General features: G+C 40.1%; 2 protein-coding genes across 2 annotated transcripts in view; one reads left to right on the plus strand and one right to left on the minus strand.

The window, feature by feature from the left end:
• Positions 1–1,899: 1,899 nt before the first annotated feature.
• Positions 1,900–12,464, minus strand: CUNH2orf49 (chromosome unknown C2orf49 homolog). Its single transcript, XM_027743864.2, has 4 exons — positions 12,305–12,464; positions 10,428–10,594; positions 6,347–6,719; positions 1,900–3,447 (listed from the first exon to the last, which is right to left on the minus strand). The coding sequence occupies exons 1-4, from the start codon at positions 12,443–12,445 to the stop codon at positions 3,391–3,393; spliced, it is 738 nt and encodes a 245-aa protein (XP_027599665.1). The 5' UTR covers positions 12,446–12,464; the 3' UTR covers positions 1,900–3,390.
• Positions 12,465–16,597: 4,133 nt separating this feature from the next.
• Positions 16,598–24,765, plus strand: part of TGFBRAP1 (transforming growth factor beta receptor associated protein 1) — a 33,950-nt gene continuing 25,782 nt past the window's right edge. Inside the window, exons 1-2 of the mRNA XM_039390568.1 lie at positions 16,598–16,649; positions 19,454–20,155. Of these exons, the coding sequence (XP_039246502.1) occupies positions 19,471–20,155 (685 nt within the window). The 5' untranslated portion in view covers positions 16,598–16,649; positions 19,454–19,470. The remainder of the gene's footprint in view (positions 16,650–19,453; positions 20,156–24,765) is intronic.

Raw genomic sequence — 24,765 nt, forward strand, 5'->3', positions numbered from 1 at the left:
ATACAAATACTACCCTTTTTGCACCCAGTCATTGGGGGTGTGAAATTTAGACAATCCTCAGAAGGGTCCTGATGATACAATATAGTCCTCTACTAGTTGAAGTCAGTGGGAAAATTATCAGCAAAACTGAGTGTGTGAAAATACTGAACTGAATGCAGCTGATAAAAATGTGTTCGTAGGCTCTAAACTCCAAACCAAAGTACTTTTTTCTTCTCATCAAGCAAGGAGGTCAAGACAACTCAAAAGACATTTATCTTTGCAAAAGTCAGCAGTTTAACTTCTATACTAGGGCACGCTTTAATTGTGTTCTGTATTGGGATACATAACACCCTTTGTTGTAGCATAATTTCTGCAACATGTTTGCCACAGAGGCAACTGTCAGCAACAGGGTGCTGGCAGGAAAATAAAATCAAAAGGAAACAATCCAAAGGAAGATAACTCTTGTCCCAAAGCAAACTGCAAGAAATATGGCCATGTTATGCAGTGTACGATCACAGTACACCTTCCAAATGGAATCCATTTGTGTCCAGCAAAAGGAGGAAAGAAATATGTCACACCTCCAACAGGAATCTTCAGATGTGGAAAGATTTAGGAATATACTTACTCTGTGTGTAACTGGGTAGGGAAAGTTTGCTCCTACTTTCTGCCACCACTCTTGAATTTGTCTCTTTTTGTACCAAGTATGAAGTGCTCACAGGTCATTCCCCTCTCATTAATTCAACAAGCTGAATATATGCATCAGATCAGATTTAGAGTATTGCACACCATTTGAAGAACTTCGCTGACTGACATTTTTGAAGTGCACACTGTGCTAACCAGAACTCACTGAATTCTATCCTTTGGTGATTTCATTTTATGATGAAAGCTGTAGTAAATAGCCACAAAACTCCCTTTTATATCCACACCTCCCAGAGGAGGGCGAACACCTCACTTACTCTCCTTTGGGGTCCAGCAATCCCTCAGCACGCTGCAGCTCTGCCCTAGTGCTTTGCTGAGAGAAGGATTACTATTAGCTAAAGGGGTAATGCCCCTGTACTCAGTACTGGGGAGGCCAGACCTCGACTACTGTGTTGTTTTGGGCCCTCACTACAAGAAGGACATTGAGGGGTAACGGAGCTGGTGAAGGGGCTGGAGCTGGGGTTGCTTAGCCTGAAGAAAGAAGGGTGAGGTGAGGTCTTATCGCTCTCTACAACTACCTGAAAGGAGACTGAATCAAGATGGGCATCAGCCTCTTCTCTCAGGCAGCTAGTGATAGGACAAGGGAAAATAGCCTCAGGTTGTGACAAGGGAGGTACAGGTTGGACATTAGGAAAATTTTCTTTAGTGGAAGTCGTCCAACACGGGAACAGGTTTCCCAGGGAAGCAGTGGAATCACTCACTTCATGATAGTTTAGTGGGTGTGGTGGTATCCAGGGAAGGGTTGGACTCGATGATCTTGGAGGTCTTTTCTAACCTTAATGATTCTATGAAGACAGTAAGAGCAGCATGGCTTGCACCTTGCCTCCCAAGTACTACAACAGAGGGCAAAATGGTCCCAGCTTTGGGGAAAGGTAGGTGAAACATGGCAAGGCTGGAAAGCATACCGGCTTAAAACCAAGACTGTTACCATGCAATAGCAGCATCATGCTATCATTCCAGTACAGCTCTGAATATCCCTCCTTAACACATACCAACACACACGTGCTCCTAGAAACTGGAACTACACAAAATACATCCTACACTCTAGATCACTGACAATAAGCCAAGCACAAAACAGAATTCCTATCAGACTGTTACACTAGTGCAAGAACGAGCACTTCACATGATACTACTGCTGCTAAACCTGATCACTTCAAGTCCACTGAAATATAACTGTATAAAATCAACAAGCTTAATTACATCATAAAAACAAGTCAGCACTGCTTTGTCTGCTTTTAATTTAATTTATTTAAATAGGATAAGGCTACTTAAAAGACAAGTCTTTACATACAAAATGTACATTACATTAAAGTTTGCTGTACTCAAGTACAAAAACTGCACAAGTGTTTAGTAAAAGGGAAACAGCACACTATTTTAAAACACACATTCTTACAATTTTACAGCATTCGAGAAGTGCCTTTTATATCGTAACAGTGAATGGAGAACTTCTGTAAAGTAATGAACTAAACTACAGGGTTTGGTTTCAATATAAACCAGTGTTAAAAATGTAAACAAGCTTTCTGATCACTATTGACAGATTCTTTTAGTGGGTTAACTAAGAGGATTCAGAAGTCGATTTTTTTTTGTTGTTTTACTAAGTTTGGGACCATTGTTATTATTTACCATCCATATCTAAAACTGATCTAAATTGGCTTCACCCTGAGCCACTGAATTTTAATAAAAATGTTTCTATCAACTTAATTGGATTTCTGCCCTGTAAGGCACTACCAACAATTCAGATGAAACATCAAGTTTCACAGAAAACCAAAATCCATCTTAAATTATCAAAGCAAGGAAAACAGGTTTGTGTATTTTTTTCTAGAGTGCAATTACATGTGTTAATGCTCTCAAGGTACTTCTCTGTCTTCCTCTCCATGTCCCTCTCCAACTTCATAAGCTGAAAAATCACTGGTTTGCATTCCACTGTTTTTTCCCATATTTTATAAGCATGATTGTAACCAGGAAAGCAACCAAATTTGCTACATTGGCACAATTTTACACTTATGCCTGTATAAAATATGCCTATGTACTTAAGAGAACATGGCACTAATCCATTCACTACTTCCTCTCAAATTTTCATATCACACAGTCTAATAACATATTTCCATCAGTGCATTTCTTATTACATACATCAAGAGAAACTTCAATTTGAAGTAATGCTGTTAAAATAGTTCATCTCTCGTTACCAGCCTAACTTGCACTGCAAATTTTACACTCCTGTTCTGCGCAACAGAAACGAAAAAAATTTCTTGTAGACCATCTTATCAGCAGAATGGTCAGTGTTCTCAGCCAAATTAATTACCTTTTTAAAGCCAAGAAGGCTCTTGGGATCACTCTAAATCTCAACAGCTGTTTTAACTATTTAACCAGATGTGGAACAAAACTGAACTTTAGTGAAACAACGTGTGAATCATAGTGACATGGAGGAGATGAACTACAATAACCTTGAAAACTAAAAGTGAAGGGTTTAGTATAGTGTAATATCACCACCTGCTAAAGAAGTAATTAACTACTTGTTGTGCAAGAGTAGACACTCTTAAGGTTACTGGTGATAGTGACTCCAGATTTACGACAGGGAACTGTTAAACTTGTTAAAGCTTCACAGCAATCTGAATCTCTGTAAGGTTCAAAACCAATTTTAAATTGTTTAAATATACCTATCTATTTTAAAATATGGAAGTAATATTTATGTTTCAAGCACCATTAGCTACTTCATGGCCATGTAACATGCTGGATTTTCTTCTTTGCTTCCGTAGGCTTTAGGTCATTCTGAAATACAAAGAAATATATAAGTATTCTTAGGCATACTGTGCAAATAGAAGTCAGTCATTAATCTGACACATTCAAATCTGCTACTACTGCTGTACTCAGCTATAGGTTACTACAATAGCTTTCTATTGCCATCTTGTGGAGAAAGTTAAATATCACAGAACTTCTCTACAGAAGATAAAAATAGAGCCAATGAATTTAACTACCTGCAAATCATACAAGTATTTGTTTTTAACTAATCTAAAATCAAATCTGAAAAAATGTCTTTCAATTATGCAGGTTAGAAACAGGTACCTGTTGGAGTTTCAAAACACACTTCCAAAGTTATTTCAGATAGTGTTCTTAAAACACTTGTTGAAATGGAATTGCATAAGGAAAAAAATCCGAGCGTACAAGTAGGAAACCAATTTAGTTTTGTCAAATAGTAAAAGCATTAGAAAAAGAGAAAGAAAATTTGGTCTTCCTTTGTAATGATCTGGATAAAAAAAGATAAATAACCGCCAAAGCCTCAGATGAACTCATCTTTCAAGCCCCCCCACCCCAAGGAACTTGTAAAAATCAAGAAAATCTGAAGCAAAACAATGGGAGATGAAGCGGTGAAATAATTACCTTTCACCATCTAAAATAATAATAACAAAAGAAATCTGAAAAATGGAGCTTTAATAGTTCATACAAGCAGAGTAAAGACAGGTATACGAGTTTTCAAGAACATTCTAAAACTCATTGCAACTCTTGTCTTTAAGAGTCTCACTGTTATTTACAGCAATCCTGTGGACTGCAACCACTGAAAGGTTTAAGAGAATCAGACCCAAAGATAAGAGGGATAGTTATGTGCTATTCAGCACAAGAACTTCAGTTTTTCTTGAAAGTCAAAGAACAGTAACTTGCTTGAAGAGAAAATTGTCACTACTGTCATTATACTAAAAATAGATCAGGCTTTACACTCCACAGCCATCTGCCAAGTACATTGATACTTCCTGACTGCATCACTTACTATTCAACACCACATTCTTTAATTTCAGACAGTAAAGTACCATCCATAGAACACACTTGCCTAACTTCAAACACGTCTGACCCACATTAGCCAAGGCATGACTGAACTTGCAGGTATTAACTGGAACAACCTAACTGTGGCTAATGTAGAAAGTCAAATGCCAGAGGTCATAGCTTCTGAGTGTCACTTATATAGTGGCACTTACAAGTGCCATCGTTGTGTCTACAAAACATTTAAATGAAATATAAAGAAGCTGAGAGGTGCACACTAAACAAGTTTCAAAAGCTCTGTAGGTTCAGATCTGACCAACACTTGGAAGAGTTCTAAATACTAAAAGAAGTTAGTAATACGGGTAGTAAGAAACACATCTCTCCAGCATAAATTTCATTCAGAGCCTCAGCCATGGTTCTTGTAAAAGTTGCTAAAGCTGTCTTTCAGACACATGTTTAGGTGCTCGTGTTTAACACAAGTCTGATGGAACCTACCAATCCACGCAGCAAGGATATTACCTGCATTCTTTCATTAAAGGATTTTTAAAGAAGATATTAACAGAAAGCATTTAATGAGGGAATATTGAGAAAACAGTTCAGTCTCATGTCTTGGGAAAATTCTAATCAATGTAACTGCACACTGTATATCTAAAGCTCCCCCTGCAGTTCAACTAAGAGTTTGCATTTCTCTTTCTTCCTTTGAAGCCAAGACTTATTTCAGATATTCCTGTACTCCAGTGGAAATGTGAAAACTCCCTCATTTGTATCATGAAGGAATACCACACAAATATAAGACTTATCCCTACCTCGTGGCATGTTCTGAAGAGATTACCCATTGCTCCTGCTCACTGACAAGCCCTTTAAGACTAACTACACAGTTGTCAAAATCAACCACTGCTCCATCTCCCCATCTGGGAGCTACATTCAGGACCATTACCTACATCTTATAACATCCTGCTGAATTCATAGATCCTGCCTTAGCTCTTCACTCATCCCTTCAGCTCATCAGCTTTGTTCTGCCCCCATCTGTAGTGTAGTTCTCTTGTACACACAAAATTTGTTTACAGCCAAATCCAACTTGCAGAAAGAAGGTACTTATTTACCTTTATGGTTAACATCTCACTCATCAGACTTCTACATGAGAACAGCACCCTTCTGTTCAAAATCTCAGCATGTCTTCCTCAATGCCCAAGTATCCAATTAAAATCCTGTCTCAAAACGAGCCCTCAACCTTTGGCGTCTCACCTCGACTGATACAGTTTGTTGTTTTGGCTTCTCATTCAGACCCACAGTCTAAGCACTCTCCAGATTAACACATCCAGTTCCTTCCTCCAGTTTTCTAATTCCTATGCAAGATTTTAAACAGATGGCATTCTTCCTCTAAGGATATATTCTGTGGTTCTCAGCATCTCACTTCTGCTACTGTAATATCTCTTCCTTTACTGTGACAAGTGAAAGCTTGTCCTACTCAACCATTCAACTGTGATTGCTACAAACCATTTCATTTTTTCCTTCCCTACTACAGAAAACAGATCACTTGTCTTCCCTCCATGGCTGTTCATGTTGTTCTACAAAACCTGTTCTTTCTCTCAGACCTACCAGTAGAATTATCTAGTTGGTGTTTTATTTGACTGCTACCAGCACCACCTTAAGTTTTACCTACCTACTCGTTTTAAAATTATGGGCATGGTTTCTACAGAGTTGCAGCTCTCACACAGAAGTTTCCCACCGTCAAGTGCAAAGTACTTTATTTATTTCCTTCTAATCTTTCCCAACCAGCTACACCTTCATCTGTTTCTAAATACTCTATTACTCCAAAATAAAATAATCCTGAAAACTCTTACAAAGGTCTAACTTCAGCTTCTGTAAGTTTCAACTAAAAAAAGCTGCAAAAGAAGATACTGCACAAACGTACCGGCAAACTGGATTCTTCTTTTGGAACAGACCTCTTTAACTTCACAACAGTAGTTCCTGCTATTGGAGACAAAGGGTAAACCTTCAGGCCAGTCAGCACACCACTGTTAGTCTTTGAAATATTGTTCTGCTGAGCCTCACTATTCCTCATTCCCAGCTTAGTGTCCTCTGACAAACTGGAGGTTGAAATGTATGTTGAGGCATTTGAAGAAACCGATAACCTTCGAACAGTGTTGGTGGGGCTTCCAGCTGGAGGAGGCTTCAGGCGATCAGCAGCTCCATTCTCTGTCTTCTTCACCTTTATGCTTGTACTTGTTGAATTACCATCAAATACAATCAATGGCCGTTTCCTTAATCCTTCCACTGTTGTAACACTGAAAATACAAATCGTAAAATTCTCAGAAACACAAGTTATATGATCAAAAAATAGCATAGTCAAGACACGAGTAGTGAAAATGAATTTAATCTTGTCTAAAGTAAATATGTATTCCAAAACACTAAAATTAAACTTTGATCTGCTCCAAACTTAAAATAAAAATACTTATATAAACTTACATATACTTAAATAAAAATAAAAAGCAACAGAAATTGCTTCCAAAATATAAAGGGGCAGGGGTTTGTGTGAGGAACAGCGTTCCTCAGCAAAGACAGTTGTGTGAGGAACTGTGAAGGCAAACAATCACAGTTGTACAAAGACTCTGTGCTTGTACCACTGCATCTCTTCCAGAGTAACTACAGAGGTGTTAAGTATTTCAAAAGATGAATATTTGAGAAAACATGTGCCGCCTTACCTACAAGAACAGCATCTAATATTCTGATAATTCTAAATTTCCCTGTTTCCACTCTTATTCAAAATCATAATGTTAAGATAGTCCAAAAGATTGTTACACAAGGAATAAAACCATTAAGCAAAAAAAGAACACCTGTTTTTAAAACAAGCTGTCTTTAAACAGGAACCCTAAGTGGATTTAATGACTTTTCTTTAATAGTTTGTGCCTTAAAGCCTATGTGTAGTCAGAGCTGGCCAATTCAGTGACTCATGAAAAGGAATATTATCAAGCTGATATCAAAACAATATTATCAGAAAATATTTTGATTGCGAAAAAATAAAGTACAAAGTAAACATAACTCACTCTACATGAATTCAAAGATTTAAAAAAGCATTGCTCAAGAATGACAAAGAAAAAGTGTTTGGAAAGTGCATATTTAACAAATAAAAAACCCAAACCACCATTAAGGTATATAATATTCCTGATCAGAAACTTCAGCTTTCAGTATACACTGACTGTTCAGTCATCTCATACTAAACAGATGAATAAAAGTTGAATTACAGTGTTTCAACAATTGAATATATATTTGCATTGATTTGCAACTATATGAATTTGACAATTTTGATGTTAGGTATCTCAACAGACTTCAAAATAAGCCACAAGCAGAGACTTAATCAGTTTGGACTTGGAACAACATTAGATTAGTAGCCGCTGATAAACCTCACATATTAAGAAACTGCACATCACTTGCACAGTTTCTGTCAAGAACAGGGGTTTCTTTAAAAAAAGGGAAGTGGTCACAGTTTAGGAGTTCATAAAGCAAGACAAAGTTCAGGTCTTAGATTTTTTTTCCCCGTCACATTCCTTACCATAAGTCTGCTTTTCCTATGGAGTCAGGGTTTTTATATATTCAGATTGGTGAAAAGTGGCAAGTGAGGAACTAACTGCAATTCCTGGACTGTTATCTACTCTAAACCCAATTTTAGAATTTGCAGCACCTGTACAAATGACATAATACAGGTAACACTCCCAGAGAAAAACTTTGGGAACATTCCAAAAGAAATTTGGATGCTGTACTGTCAAGGAATGTCACATCCAATTTTTAGATACATGTCTCACAGAACAAAACAGAACCTTGGGAGTGACATTTGCTTCATTTATATAAAGTACAGGCACTATAAAAGCTTCACAGTAGGACTCCTGTAGACCAGCACTCTTCTGAGGGAGGACACTGATACTCACTAACTGCTGAAATCAGCCATTTTGGGATTGTGTCCCCTCCTGCAGATCACCTTCTGTGCAACCTAGATTTCAATGCACATCTACATCTAATCCTGCTGCTTATTTTGAAGTGCACGGTAAGATACAAGATTTACTAGAGAAAGCAAAAGCTTCACTACATGAGCAATCTGGGTTTCCACTCTCTCACATGATTACTCATGCAGTCAGGATGGCCTCCCAGTTATGAGGACAATTTAATGAAAAATGTTCCTATTTTTGTCTAGCTTAATCTGGTACTTAAGGTAATCATAGAGAAGTGTAGGTTTTAGCTCCCACACCCTGATTATCCTAAATATTTGCCTGTTACCAAAACAGGCACGTGATCACCTCTTCTGTGAAACTGGTCAGAAGTACGATGTCTTGCACTGAACTCAGTATTATCAGCACCTTAGCAGTTCTCAGGGCATACTGAAGTGACCTCTCAGAAGACTAAGTAGAAATGATGAGCCCTACCAAGACCACAGCTATGAGGATGAATAGCCACAGCACTCCTGGAGACTGAGCTTTTGCAGGTGAGAGTCTTTAGACTTGCTGGCATTTCAGAAACTACATATACACTGTGAGATTCTTATCATCCTCTCTCTTTCAGTAGGCAAGATGATCTTACAGATCTACAAAATTAACTATCCCTGAACACAAATACTTTCTGAAATGTCTGAAATTGGAAAGACTGTGCTTGTTCTTATTTGCTATGATTGTCTGCAAACTCAGATATTCAGTAATAAGATATATAAACCTTCATCTGTAACCTCAGATATGGGACTGCATTACTGAAGTATAACATCAAATCAGCTGACATACAGCAAGTCTTCTAGGACATGACATTAATCACCAGCAGTAAAACTAAACACAATATTCAATACTGATTTTTAAATTTCATTGTGTTTTTACCTCCAATCTGTAATTACCAGAGGCAAGCCAAAACTCACCGAACTGTGCTGATCAAGTCTTCAAGCCTCATACTAATTCCATGTGATTTCCACAGAGAACTCATCAGAGAGTTCTCTTATTCATACAATCAATCAGTTTATCTGATTTCTAAAGTGAACTAACAGCACACTTAGTTCCCAGCTCCAACTTGCACATAACTTACAGCTTCAAAATATCTAGGACTTTTGATTTTGTTTTAGAAACAAGAATGCCAAGTTCTACTTCCTCTTTTGCACAATGGCATCGTGTTGATTTTGTTTAAGTGGTGCACACAATTATGAGGAAAAGTGTAATATTCTAATATTCCAAAAGGACAATTGAACTTCCTTGATATAGTGTACTAAAACTGAAATTTTTTCTGTGCAACTTTTACTTGCTGAAAGTGATGATAATCTATTTCTCTCATTTCTCTAGGGTTAGTAATACTAGTAGGAAAAGGTTAACTTTTCTAAACAGTATTTTGTCAGTATATTTGTTAAGTATGAAAGAGGTAATAAAAGCAAAAACAGCAACTTCTGGAAAATCTTAAAACGGTCTAAAAACAGAGCAAAAGACTAAGTCTAGTGTGCTAGATGCTAAGTGCAAAGAACGACTGGTAGATTAAAGTTATCTCCTTATACTTACTGTTTTCCCATCAAATAAAATGGTTTAACCATTACTGCATTTTATTGTACCAAAATAAAGTTATTGTACATATATTGTACATATAAACTCTGGATGAAGTCATTCTGTCATCTAAAAATTAACGTTGCCTCCTTCTCCCAAAAACATCTAGCCACCTATCTTTATTTCTTTGGACTAGATGACCATCAAAGGTCCCTTCCAACCCAAACTATTCTATGGTTCTACATCAAGAAGCAATATAAGCTAAATACCACTAATAACATTTGGATGACAAAACAAAAACATTATCTTTCCCTTTTTCCCGTTATTGCAGTAGGAGAATCTATCACTTCTGACACAGGAAACCTGACACGGCATCCTCTGCAACCTGTGACAATGTCCAAAAGCTGCACAAATTTCATTAATCAGGCAAACAAAGATTGAACTAAATGCGTTGCCCTAAATTCTCCAGGTCTAGCCCAATAAAAGCTAACTTACCTTTTATTCTCACTTTTCAGGTCACTTTGCTGTCTCTTCTTTTCCATCATTTTCCCCCATCTACTTTTTGGTAAGTCACGCTGAGGCAGGGGAATGGCATGTTGAATATAGAGATCAGTGAGACTGTCTTTGTCCATTTTCGCATCATTTTCGACTAATATATTTTTCTGCGGGGGACAGAAAAAAAAGTTGTTATTATCATGACAAATTCAAAGCACGACCATCTTAATAGTATCATTTATTTGTTCAAAATACACTTTAAGGTACTGCTTTGGGCATAAATGTCAGAGTTTCAAAAATAAGCGGGTGGCTGGGATGATCACTTTGGAGAGGCCGTGAACTGCCCACTGCCAATGACAGCCTGGTCTCCTGCCTTCCTACTGTGAAATTCCCTTGTTCTCTGCAGAAAACTGTGGTAATCTGTGGATTAGACTCAGTTCCTCCCTTCAGTGAGGTGATGGAAAACACAGGATGTTTTGGTCAGTGCATAGTGGTTTCTTTTTCTACCACTTGCAATGGTGGCCCTCCCTATCCAAAACCCCACAGGTTCTGCCAGTAAAAACAGCAGTAAAAAAAAAAAGGAAAAAAAATTTGATAGAGATACTGTTGATGGCTGATGTTTTCATGCACTCTTAAACACACCTCTCTGAATCCAACTACAGTACCAGAGCTCTTCTTCACTCTTCTAAAAACCAGGTGACTAGAACATAATGCAGGTCAGACTTGTGAATGTAGAACTGTGCTTCCTTCCCCACTTCCCAAAGAATAAGGGAGATAAGTTTAAGCTCAACATGAGGAAAAACTTCTTTATGTTGAGGGTGGCAGACCACAGGAACAGGCTGTCCAGGGAGGTTGTGAAGTCTCCCTCTCTGGTGACGTTCAAAATGCACCTGGATGAGTTCCTGTGTCACCTGCTCTAGGTGACCCTGCCTTGGCATGAGGGTTGGACTGGATGACATCCACAGGTCCCTTCCAACCCTAAATATTCTGTGATTTTGTGAGATTTCTAGGAACTGTCAGTTTTACCAGAACACCAGTTTTCTTTTCAATCATGTATGAGGTTGTGAACATTTCTTGGTACCTCCTGTCAGATTTATTAAAAGAGAAAAAAAACTCCACTAACATCCTCCAAATTAGAGGTCACCAAAAGCAGGTGAAGCCTCTGTCACTAATGTTTTTGGCAACACTTCATGACTTCTGATGGTGGCCTGAAAGGTGTACATTTTTGTCCGCATAAACTACATGGACGAGAGCACATGAAAATTCTTTGAGCTCATACAAAAACCTGAAACTTTGGTTCCTGTTGTTTCATAAACCTAAAATTTTCAGGCAGAGCGGTAACAAGTATTTCAAATTACATCAACAAAAGCTTTGTATGGTCCTAAACTGCTTAGAATTCACTTTCAAACTGAATTTCTTTTTTCAACTATTAAGAATTAATAATACTTAAGTAATACTTCAGTATTTAAGCATTAGTTTGACTGATTACGTAGGCTGCACTTCCTTAACTCACAGAATCACAGAATATTTAGGGAGCTCTGGAGATCACCTAGTCCAACACCCCTGCCAAGGCCGGGTCACCTGGAGCAGGTTACACTGGGTATGGACGTGGCAACTTCAACAGTGTAAATATCACCTTTCCACAGACAGTTTTACTGTACGCAGACACTATGTCCATTTGGGCAAACTGCTCTTTAGCAGCCTCGGTGTTCAAACACAGCCCTTTGCAAACACGGAGACATCTCCCACGCCACGGGCCTCCTCTCAGCAACTCCGTGGCCTATGGAGCACCGACTCGGGGGCTGCTCTCCCCCGAACTCCCCCTCAGGGGCCGCCGGGCCGCCTCGGCCCGGCCCGGCCCGGCTTCCCGGACGCACCTGTTCCAGGGTGAGCCGCAGGAATTCCTCCGAGAGCAGCTCCGGGTGCAGCAGCAGCACCTCCGACTCCGAGCGTGCCGATCCCGGATGCTCCTCCTCGCAGTCCCCACCGCCCGCCCGGGCCCTTCCCTTCGCCGCCATCTTCGACCCCCGGCAGCCCCTTCCAGCCTCCCACAATCCCGCGCGGGGCTGGAGACGCGTTTCCAGAGCAGCCGCGCGGGGCAGTGGCGTCACCTTCTGCAGGGGGGCGGGAACAGCGGGAGCGGGCGTGCCCGGTCAGGGAGCTGCGCTCCGCGAGGCGGCCGGGACTGAGGGTGCACGGGAATACACAGAATCACACGGAATCACAGAGTATCCTGAGCTGGAAGGGACCCGCAAGGATCATCGAAGTCCAACTCCTGGCCCTGCACAGGACAGCCCCGAGTCACACCATGTGCCTGAGAGTATTGTCCAAATGCTTCTTGAACTCTGGTAGGCTTGGTGCTGTGACCGCTTCCCTGGGGAGCCTGTTCCAGTGCCAAACCACCCTCTGGCTGAAAAATGTTTTCCTAATATCCAACCTAAGCCTCCCCTGACACAACTTCAGGCCATTCTCTTGGGTCCTGTCACTGGTCACCACAGAGAACAGATCTACGCCTCTTCTTCCTCTCTCAAGGAAGTTGTAGACTGCTAAGAGGTCTCTCCTCAGCCTCCTCTTCTGCAACAAGCCAAGTGACCTCAGCTGCTTCTCATAAAGCTTCCCTTCAAGGCCCCTCACCATCTTCATGTGCCTCCTTTGGATGGTCTCGAATAGCTTTACATCTTTCTTATATTGGGGCACCCAAACTGAACACAGTACTTGAGGTGAAGCCAAACCAGAGTGAGACAATCCCCTCCCTCGACCAGCTGGCGATGCTTTGCCTGATGCCCCCCAGGACACGGTTGGCCCTCCTGGCTGCCAGGGCACTGCTGACTCATCTTCAACTTGCCATTGACCGGGACCCCAAGGTCCCTTTTCATGGCACTGCTTTCCAGCATCTCATTCCCCAGCCTGTACGTATATTCAGGGTTGCCCCATCCCAGAATCCTGCACTTGCCCTGTTAAAGTTCATACAGTTGGTGATTGCCCAGCCCTCTAATTTGTCTTGAGTCTCTCTGCAGGGCCTCCCTGCCTTCCATGGAGTTAGGTGTTGCTGATGAGGTGAGGTTATCCCCCAGCTGATAGCATTGAGCAGGGAAAACACACTTTATTATAATTCTGTCAACATACAAGAATACAAACCACTTTTGCTGCTACATGCCAGAGCTGTGCTACTGAAATGAAACGGGATCTCCATCCTGCCCATACCTGTGGCACCTGCTTGTTAATGCAGCTTGATCTGCAATAACAAAAGTTGCTTAGTAATTCCAAAGTAAAATAGTTGCCTGTCCACTGGAGTTAGTCATCTGCTTACATATTTAAAAGCAGAATAGGGAATTACAAATGATTATGAGTAAATAACCATGTCATTGTTACAATACAAAATTGCAACGTAATTTGAAGTACTTGATTTTCATTTTACAGAATTATGAGGTACAGGCAACAATGTAACACAAGTAACATAATGTCACGGTTTTAAGTGTACATCCACATGAACGAGCTGCAGATATATCACTATGTATGCCACATTATTGCTACATATATGCAGTGTTTCTCTGTGTGAATTCAAATTTTGAATATTTAAAAATCATTTAAGTGTACAAGTAAGTAGTAACATTATTTCATAATGGTGTCATCAAAACAGCCATCTGGCAGCATATGCAATTCAATTCCTTCTGCTTTCCCTCTGTCCCTCCTCCCAAACCAACCCCAGCTACTGTTACTGCTTGATTTTTCTTGGAAGCACTGCTTTTTCTACCTATGTGTATGTTTTGTATGCCTGGGTTGGGCTCGGTCCGTTACTATGATCTGTAATGTGACTCCAGTGTTTGGAAATAACAAATGGATTCTCCCAGAGCTGCCCAGACCATGAGTGGTGTCCAGTGTTTGTGCTGCTGGGATGGGCTCCTCCTCTGCATGGATGCATAATTCGGATGCTGGCCCTGACGCTCAGCGCAGGTTATTTCTGAGACCGCACTGGGCAGGCTGGGGTCCAGTGGGCCAAGGAAGGAGCTTCCCATCACTGGAGCAGCACAAGGGCACAGTTACCCTCCCTCTCCTCTCTCTCCAGGGAAGCTGCATCCGAGGGGAAACGCAGGCTGTGCGCCGGGATTGCCAACTGCCAAGAGCCCCAACTTTATAGCTGTGTGCCCAACACACAAACACACCTATAGACTAATTCTATTTTCATTTTCTCACTCTTCTCTCACTTTAGCCAATTACATCACAAAATCACCTTAATTCGAGTAATCTTGTGAATGAATATACTTTCTAAGGCAAATGTTCAGCCTGTATTTTGGTGCTTATTTCAGCCAATGAAATGACTGTCTTGTAAATTACATGGATCATCTCTCTCTTCCTAAAGTATCTTGTAAGCTCTTTCCTCATGGAAAACATATCCTTGCTAACCAAATTAGTTTTGCTGATCATGACTTTCACTCTGTGAGTTTCTTATGTTAATATTTATTTTGTAGGGATTTGTACCCAAAATTACAGTTCCTCTTTGGTTAACCAGACCATGTCCTCTCACGGTGAAGTTCTGACAGGGATGAAATGTAAACAGTGTGATAAAAACTTAATGTTTCTTTTCAAATTGCTGTAAAAATGATAAAATTTTTATAACCTATATCGTTTTCATAGATCTGCTGAATGATCCTATTGCATTTTATAGTAGAGATAATTTTTTCTATTTTTTGGTTAATAATTTTAAAATTAATGATACCACATGTCATTTTCCATTATTTTTCTTTTTAAGATTTTCCAACTAGAAAAACAATGCTTTATATCAGTTCTGATACCTTCCTTTATACTTTGTTCATTAGCTGTATATGTTGCCCCAAAATAGGTTCTTTCACCTGGTGTGCAAGAGGCCAATCCACACACAGAGTCAAGGTATTTGATTTATTTACAGTTCTGCACAGAAAGGGATGGCAATTCCACAAAGCCAGTAACGACCACCAAAACTTTTCATTATTTATACATTTTAGCAAACAAAGGCATTAATGTTCATTGGCTACAAGTTGCCTAGTTCCCTTATAGTTAGTATTCTACCTCCTATTGGTTAATGATTCCCTTGCTTCTCATGTTAATTAGGCCACATGCTCAGTCCTTCTTTTCTTTTGAGTCGGTGGGCTGTGAGTCAGTGGTCACCATCTCCTGTAGCCAGAATTACCTTTTGCCGGTCGGAGCTGATTGCAGCACATTTGCTGAGTTGGCTTTGTTAGTTTCTTCATTATCTTGGGAGTTCTGCCAAATGTCCTGTGGCCCACAATTCTGCATTCTTTGTGTCCACTATCAGCAGTACATCCTTCTCCCCAAGGTTTGTTAACCTCCTGCTAAGTCTGAGATCATTGAGGCGTGTGAAGCTCTAAACCTTAACAAGGCAATTCTACTGAAAAGTAATTTATCTTTCTAACACCCAGACATCCACTGGGAGCAGCTTTTTTCACATTCCAAGAAAGTGCTCTCACTCTAATTGGACTTAGTAATAATAAGAATGTTATAACGTATGTAGATTATATAAATAATTTATATATATAATTCATATAGAGTATAATAATCATAGTATAAATATCTTGTAAAAGAGACTTGTAGCATATATAATATATATAATAATGGCAATATTATAGGTTTTATAATATATGAGACATATTGCTATTAAGTCCAATTAGATTGACAGCACTTTCTTGGAGTGTGAAAACAGCAGCTCCCAAGTCTCGTATAAAGTCTCATATAAATATATACACATATATGAGACTTATAACAACTAAGTATATTTTTTATATATATATATATATAAACACACATATAAAGAGACTTAAAACATTGCTACTATTAAGTCCAATAATTCCAAGTCATTGGAATCTCTTTTATCTATCTATCTATCTTATACACACACACACATATACATATACACAGCTGTATGCATACATATACATGTATAAATATACGTACATACACACACGCACATATATATAGATGTGTACGTCCCCCCTCCTGGGTGCAAAGCCGGAGGTCCCCGAGCGCTGGAGGGCGGCCTTTCCCGCACGTGACCGGACGCTCCCGTTCCCGCTGACGCGGCTCCGGGCGGGGCCGGCGCCGCAGCGGAAGCGGCGCGTCCTCCCCGCCCGCCCGCCGGCGGATCCGAGCGCGCCCCGAGGCGGCCCCGGCCGCCGGCACCGCACCGCGAGGCCCCGGAGCGGCGGGCCCGGCTCCCGCCGAGCGCCGGCAAGTGCGGGGCGGAGGGAGGGCGGGGGAGGCTCCCTGGCTGCGGGGCGGAGGCGGCGCGCCGGGGCCAGTCGGTGCCGGGCCTGGCTGCGCGGCGTGTGTGTGTGTTTGTGTGTGTGTGTGTGTGTGTGTGTGTGTGTGTGTGTGTGTGTGAGTGAGGGGACGGGGGCGAAGGAACCGCGCCGGGCAGCGCACCCCTGCCCTCCCGGGGGCTGGGGTGGCCCAGCTCCTGGGCTCGGTGAGATCGTGTCCAGAGGTTAATTAGCGCTCGCTTAGGGTGTGGGTGAGGGAGCGGTGCGGAGGTGAGGCAGGCAGGGGGCCGGTCTGCAGAGCAGCAGCCGGGAACAGGCAATGCAAGGTTATTACTTAACAAGAGCGGTGGAGAGAGAGCTACTTCGCATTTCTCTCCGGAAATGTGTGCGTGCGGGGTTACTGGTGTGCCTAAAAAATAGTGTCTACTAGACTGGTAATTTTCCTGACTATAGCGGTTTGGGTTTTGATAGCAAACATCCCCATTATCTTGTTTTCCGGAGTTCTGAACATCTAAGAAATACTACAAAAAATACTGACTGTAACTCTGGGGTGGCCTCTTGCACTTAAAAGGAACATCATGTTCTGCAGAACCTGTTCCTTTGCAGTGCACGTAGGCCCTTAAGGTTTTATAAATGAGGACAGAAATATTTAAAAAAAAAAAAATCCACATCACATTTGTTGACATTGATTGTTCCTAAAAGCTTTTTCTCAGAGCTTTTTTTTCCTAGAATGAATGTCTTTATTACCAGACTTAAGTAGTGCTATGGATTCCTTGTTACTTCTACTCAGGAACTGTATATTTGTTATGATTTCTTTTGTACTTTTCCTTTTCATCTACTTTCATTCAGGCAATTCTTTTGGAGCTTTTTAATACATCTTGATCGAGAGTAAAATTCTCCCAATGGCATACATTAACATTTGTAATTTGGGCTACAGGAGCGTTAAGTTGTTGGCAACTTCAAGTATGAAAGCTGCCTGACCTCTGCAATTGATAGTTTATCAGTTCAGGCTGTACACAGACTCTTAAAAACTGTTGGGTTTGGGTTTTTTTGTCAGTCAACCTTTGGACAGCCCTCTCTAACTTAACATGCCTTGTTTCTTTTGATCACGTTGAGGGATAACATGGCTGTGTTGCCAGAGACTTGCATTATCATTTTACCTTAGGCTATTTCTCCAGCACTTCCTGGGTTTGTTTGGATTTTTTTTGGCTGAAGGACAGAACACTAATTTACACTCCAGGTGAGGATGGAATTTGAAAATTTGGAAGCCTAAACTAAAATCTTTTTAACTTCTGAAAAAACAAACCCTGAAGTTCTTGGCATTAAAGATAACTCCTTTCTCTTGGTAACATGGTTTGCTTCTGGCTGTATTCTTAGTTTGATCTAATTTTATGTAGTGGTTACTTGCACGTTGTGTACCTTACCTTTTCTCACTCAGTTTTGGATTTTTTTTTGCCATGGTTTTCAATATTCTCTCACAGAAGCAAAGGATTTTGTTATATGTAATAATTATAAACTAAATTCGTTTTGACTGTGCTTAGTTTGAAGTTTGTTCAAAAGAGCATTTTGTTGATACTGGTCTCTCTGTTGGTGCACAGAGATTTCATTTGATGTTTTGTATCTGTGCACTAGAAGCAATTGTATATGTTACCTGTTAAATCCACGCAAGATATTTAGTGTTGTGTCTTCCCTTGTGTTGACCGAGTGGCCATTACAGGTTAGCAATTTCTCATCTGCTTTTTTTTGGAGTGTTGAGCACAGCTGTCTGCTGGTTTCTTATAAAAAAATAGCACAAATCTGGAGTACAGTAAAGTTGCAACTGTTTTTAAAACACAATTAATTGCTTCATAAATTGCATCTGTCCCTTGACAATGTTTGATTGCAAAAGGGTAGGTATATTTTGTTGAATAGATATTAGAAGTGCTGCTTAGCACTTAAAGACAGACTTTTGGGATGATTGTGATAGTAGAGAACAGGAAGTCTTAATTTCTGCGATATTGCACCTTGAGTTTAATTAATGCTTTATGGGCTACTCTTCCAAATTTTCTGGGTATATGTGCTTTATAATTGCTGGTGCATATAGTCTGATGCAGAGAATGTGTAAGTAGCACTGAATACAATGGGCATTCTGCAGATATTAAAAAAACAAAAACAAATTACAAATCAACAACTTTTATTATGAGTTGGACGATATTTTTCATAATTTTTTATTTAACTGGCTTGGAAGTTACGTATTTCTGATTGCTGAAGAGTAAGGAATGTAAAGTATGTGTTAAAATGCAATAAACCTGTGATATTTTATGAACTAAGAGACCTACAATTGAGTGTAAAGCAACATGAGATGTTAACTAATAGCACTGAATGCCTTGTGGCTTCTCAAGAAATCTAAGACCTGAAGCTTGTCTCTTTTCATGTACAGGTGATAGAAACACGTGCATGACAGGTTTATAAATCACTAAGTACTGGTAATAACCACTTGTAGTGCCAAAGTGTCTGAGAGAGCCAATAACATGTGGAGAAAGCATCACTTCAAAATAACTGGGTGCTCTTGTGAATCTATTTCAGAATAGGTTTGGAGTGGAAGCATAAAATTTGATTAATTTCTGTGGTTATTAGTGTGCTTGCTCTGGCTTGTGTAATTGGGTTGGAAATAGAGTACAGGCTATTAAAAAATGCAGCAGTTAAGTTTTTGTGTTGGTGAATATTAAATTGCTGCCTCTGATATTTGATTATGTGTGTGGAGGTAAATAGTGTTTTTTTCTCTTTAATCAGATCACCCAGAAGACACAATGAGCGTTAAAGCTTTCAAGCTCGTTTCTGCTGTTGAGCGGGAGATGTTAATGGGAGACAAAAATTACATCAACATCGAGTGCATTGAGTGCTGTGGGAAGAACCTCTACATTGGAACCAATGACTGCTTTATCTATCACTTCATGTTGGATGAAAAGGTATCAGCAGCTGGGAAAATAACTTTTGCTGCTACCAAACAACTGCATAAATACCTGGGCTTGAAGAAGCCTGTGAGCGAGTTGAAAGCGGCCTCTGCCCTCACCAGACTTCTCGTGCTTTGTGACAACACGATAACACTAGTTAACATGATAAACTTGGAACCCGTCCCCACCGGTGCTAGGATCAAAGGAGCTGTGACATTCACGCTGAATGAAAACCCTGTGAGCGGGGATCCGTTCTGTGTGGAAGTCTGCATCATCTCGGTCAAGCGTCGGACCATTCAGATGTTCATGGTGTTTGAAGACAGGGTCCAGATAGTGAAGGAAGTGTTTACTCCAGAGCAACCCTGTGCTGTGGCTGTAGATGGATACTACTTATGCCTTGCACTTACTACACAGTATATAATTTTGAATTATAATACTGGCGTCTCCCAGGATCTCTTTCCTTATTGCAGTGATGAGAAACGGCCAATTGTGAAAAGGATAGGAAGACAAGAGTTTCTCTTGGCTGGCCCTGGAGGCCTAGGTGAGACTAAGAATGTTAATTTTTTCCATTTTTTTTTTTTTTTTTTTTTTTTTTTTTTTTTACTTCTCTTGATTTCTTTCATTTGTGAAGCAAAACTTTACTAATTAAGTATTTTTCATCATAATAATGATTTACTTCACAGGTCTATATTGGAATGCTGAGATAAAAAGGGAGATGGTAAATTTTTGGTACTTAATACTATTATAACTCTCCTGTTTTTTTTTTCAATACACAAAAATCTATGATTATTTGTATTTTAATCATGTCTGTAGAAAGCTTCATTGCTGTATAGACAGCTAAGAGTAGTAGTATCGTGCAGCCCTGAGCAAAAGAATTGTTTGGTACCAAGTGAAACTTCAGAGACCGATAGGCTCTCTGTAGTGACCAGTCAGATTGGGTTTGAGGAGCCCTGTGTTGCTATAAAATTGTTAAATTCGTGTAGATGAGTTAATTTGTTCCTCAGTTGCTATTCAGAGGAGTTCACATGAAGTCCATTTTACATTGAAACAGATTCACAAGTATGTTTGTTGTACTACACTGCTAGTAAGAAATTTTAGTGGATATATACTGTATCCTAACTCCTTTTAAAATCTGCGTGTTGTCAGATACTACCCAGTTTTTATGCTTCCATTTGCCTAATTTTTTTAATGGTGTTTTTCAGGTCCATATTACAGAAAATGGTAGTTTAACAACTGTAAAACCAAAGTTAGATCATGTGAAATAATGCTCTTGCCTAATAGATAAATGACTGTGAGGACTACTACTGCTGTAATCTGTCAAAATCAACAATATGCTGTGCAATTGGTAATCTTGAGCATTTTTTTGGAAAAGCTGCAATATCCCAGAGCTGACAGACCACAGGCAGAAGGCTTTCATGCTGTTTCCCATATGACTCTCCTGTTAGGAGATGCAGTGTATGTAGTTTTCCTGACACATTAGGAATAGCATGATGCAAGTATTTATGTTCTTAATTCAGGGATCTGAATTTAGCTTTTTAATATAAATTCCAAAGAAAAATAAAGAATACAATTAGTTGCTTATATTGAAGTTTTGTCTCTTGACCAGAGTGGGATATGTACATCAACTCACCAGTTGTTCTTGAAAGAAATAAACTCTCATTAGAATGTCAGTTTATGCAAATTGAAGATTTCCAAGATGAATTTGCTTTTTTCAGATGTAGGGCTTTTCTAAGTCATTTTGGCTGCCCGCTTCTTATTGAAACTTCTAGTTGCTTTAAATGTGTATATGTATTTGTGGATATTAACTGTTTTAGGAGTGCTGTAAAAGTTTAAATTTGTGAATTAGCTGTCTGAAAATATTCCCTTTTGACATATTACTAAGAAGATCCCAGTCTTACTTTTAATTTTTATTAATGTTTTTAAGAATATCAAACGAGGTTCTGTTCAAGTAGTTAATTTTCTTTTTTTGATTTAAGAAGAATAGATATACTTTCAAAAGCATAGTTGTATTTAGTTAGAAAGCAGAATTTTATTTAGTCTGACTTTTGCTTTTATCTGGTGTCCTGTAAGACAGAGATACGAGAATGTTACTCATCCAACATACTTGTGTAAGTAGCGTGTCTTGGGGTTAGAATATCAGGTATGTGAGATATTAAGTAAATGCACTTTTGCTGTTCTAAACATGCTATAAACCACCCTTTTCCTCATGATACAGGCAAAGTCTATCTTGTACTGCCTCAGAAACCTTGCAGACTGTTTGCTATCAATTGTACAGTGTTTCCTTGCCTAACTCAACTGTGGGTTGTTTGTGTTTTGTTTTGTTTTGTTTTTTTTTAATCTCCTGTTTTCTATTCCCTCCCTTTTGTTGTTTTGACTAGTACTATCCATCTTGCTGTTCTTCCTTGGTAAAATTCTTAGTGTCTTTAACACTTGTCTCTTTGATGTTATGAAGGTGGTTGAGCACCTTTATAATAGATAAGCATTGTGTATCTTGGAATTTGAGGTAGGCTTCTGCTGTAAAATGAATGGACTTGAAAAGGCTCGATGTGAATCTTGAGTTCTAATTTTGATTTGGTTTTGTGTGTCTCATTGGTTAAGGCATGCTTGTTTGGCACTTGGTAAAGCCTCTGCTAAATCCAGCCTCTTACTGAGGTGGATGTATTCTACATTAATATATTTGGCTTTATAGTGTTTGAAGTGGCATACACTTAGATTAATTTGCTTTTGAATTAAGACTGGAATTTAAATAGGCAGAAAGCAAGTGCTCAAAATAGTTATCAAAGTAAAATGTCTTTGAGTTTATTGGGTATGCAACTTTTTTCCTTACCTGGACTCTTTGGATTTAAGACTCATTGTTAGAATTGTTCACAGAAGATCCCTGATCTTAGCCATTTGGTACTCTTTTGTCTCTGCTTGCAGTTAGTATTTAGCTTGTTCTTTCAGAAGGAGGAGGAGGAACTTCATTTTTGATGCATCTTCATTTTGTCCAGTAATTAGTTCATTTAGAATTAAAAATCAGTTCTTTCTGATATGTATGAAACTATGCTTACCAAAATTCAGTTTCTGAGTTTGGGAAGCTGTTATTGCATGTTTTTAATCAGATTTCCTGCTGTGCAGAGGCTTTAAGTATTGAAAATTGCAGCAGACAGTTCTTGCATATTGGCACAGGGTGTGTGCTTCTTAGCACCAGCGGGAGCAACTGTCCCAAAACATCAGAGGTGTCAACTCAGACTGAGCTCCCAAGAGGGGGTGCAGCTTATCAAGCTTTAAGCTGAAGAGAGCACCTCCTATCTCCTGCAAGGAGACTGGAGCAGGGGAGAATGTGGTCCTTGCCCACAGGAGATGTGTGCTTCGTGGAGGATTTCTGTTGCCATGTGAAGGAGGTGCAGGAGGAGGTCAGCAGAGTGCATGGCCACTTCTTCTCCAGGATCCAGATGTGAGCCTTGTACCTCCAACTGTACCGAGGGAAGGACAGGCTAAGTCTCTGCTTGTTCTGCGATGGCCAAGGCTGGAAACTTGTGACTTGTCATAACAAAAGAAAGGAAGTACTTGTCATAACCAAAGAAGGAAGAATTCTCCTTCTCTGCCTGCAGATCTACATCTATATAATAAGTTCAGTGCTTATAGTAGCACATGAGGAGCAGGAAGGTCTGTCCCAACAAATTGTCTGAGCCTGTACAATGTGGTAGCACCAGGAAGAATTAGCAAGTAAGAGTAGTGGGACACTCCCTCATATTGGCAATGAAGGTTTTCTCATCAATCCTGCTGGTAAGGAAGAACATCTTGAGGAATGTGTGGATGGTGCAGGTCACCAACTGATTGCACAGCTTGTGTTGAGAGGGATTTTGGAATTTATGACTATGGATCCCTGTTTAAGGAAGTAATGGGATCCACCAGGCCAGGTGAGGCAGAAGCGTTTTTGCCAGCTTGAGCGATCAGCTTGGTGAGGAGGATTTAAATTAGGTGTGGTGATGGTTGTAGGCTGAATTGGCACGCAAAGAGTGCAAGATGGTGTAATGAGAGACTTTATAAGCGGCAAACAGAGCTGAAGAGGTCATACTTCAGGCATATACAGACGAAGTCTTTACAAAACAGCAGGATAGTGGAAGCTCTCTTTTTCTGGGAAATCAGCACACCTGTGTGTTAACAGCTGAGACATAGGGTTGCTCTCTACGTGGTAGCAGTAGGAAAATGTGGTAGTGTGCCTTGGAACAAAGGAGGAGGCAGATGAGAGTTTATGCATTAGGGTTAGAGAGCAGACTAATATGGGTGACATTGTGGTCGCTGACTGCTAGAGACCACTTTATCAGGAAGGTAAGACCTTCTTCAGGTAATGGGAAGAAACCTTCATTTGCAGGCCCTAATTTTTGGGGCGCACTTGAACCACTCCAGTTCTTGCCAGAGGGGCAGCACAGCAGGGCACAAGCAGTCCATGAGTTTTCTGGAGTGCACTGCTGGTAACTAAGGAACCGATGAAGCAATGTGCTCTGTTGAATATAAGTGTGTTAGCATCATTCTCATATTGAATCCAAAACACAGCACTGTACCACCTCCTAAGAAGAAAATTAATCCAAAACCAGGACACAGGCCAATGTGTGTCTGTCATTGACTCTGCTGAACACCATGAACAGCAACAAAAGGAGCATATCAGCAGCAACGGAAGGCTAATGGATGCCCACTGTTAAATGGGGTGGAGGACCTGGTGCCAAAGGGCATGGAAAAGGCTGAGGTGCTTAATGCCTCCTTTACAACAGTCTGCTGGTATGACCTTCCTTCAGGAATTATCAGCGCTTAGGAACAGTGGGGAAATCTGGGACAGCAAAAACCTGCCTTCATCAGAGAAGGATCATGTTATGAAACATTCAAGTAAACTTGACAGACCTGATGGGATGCTCCCATGAATGCTTGAGGGTGATGGTCAATGTCATTGTGAGGCCAGTCTTTATTATCTTTGAAAGGATGTGATGATCAGGGGATGTTCCTCAGGTCTGGAAGAAAACAAATGTCTTCACTGCTGTCTTAGATGAGCAAGAGAACAGATCCAGGGAAGTACGGGCTGACCAGTTATACCTTGATCCTCAGGAAGGTGATTGAGAAAATCCTGGAAGCTATTTCCAAATATACAAAGGGCAAGAGTGTGATTTGAAGTAA

The sequence above is a fragment of the Pipra filicauda genome, unplaced genomic scaffold (genome assembly GCF_003945595.2).
Source record: "Pipra filicauda isolate LSUMZ 115617 unplaced genomic scaffold, ASM394559v2 scaffold83_size3615187_pilon, whole genome shotgun sequence".
Lineage (NCBI taxonomy): Eukaryota > Metazoa > Chordata > Aves > Passeriformes > Pipridae > Pipra > Pipra filicauda.

What these genes read in the sequence shown, in the direction of transcription:
- CUNH2orf49 (XM_027743864.2), bottom strand. Translation starts at nt 12,445, where the DNA reads ATGGCGGCGAAGGGAAGGGCCCGGGCGGGCGGTGGGGACTGCGAGGAG. An exon ending in TGCGGCTCACCCTGGAACAG is followed by an intron (nt 10,595 to 12,304) that starts GTGCGTCCGGGA and finishes TGTCCCCCGCAG; the next exon opens with AAAAATATATTAGTCGAAAA. An exon ending in CTGAAAAGTGAGAATAAAAG is followed by an intron (nt 6,720 to 10,427) that starts GTAAGTTAGCTT and finishes TTGTATTTTCAG; the next exon opens with TGTTACAACAGTGGAAGGAT.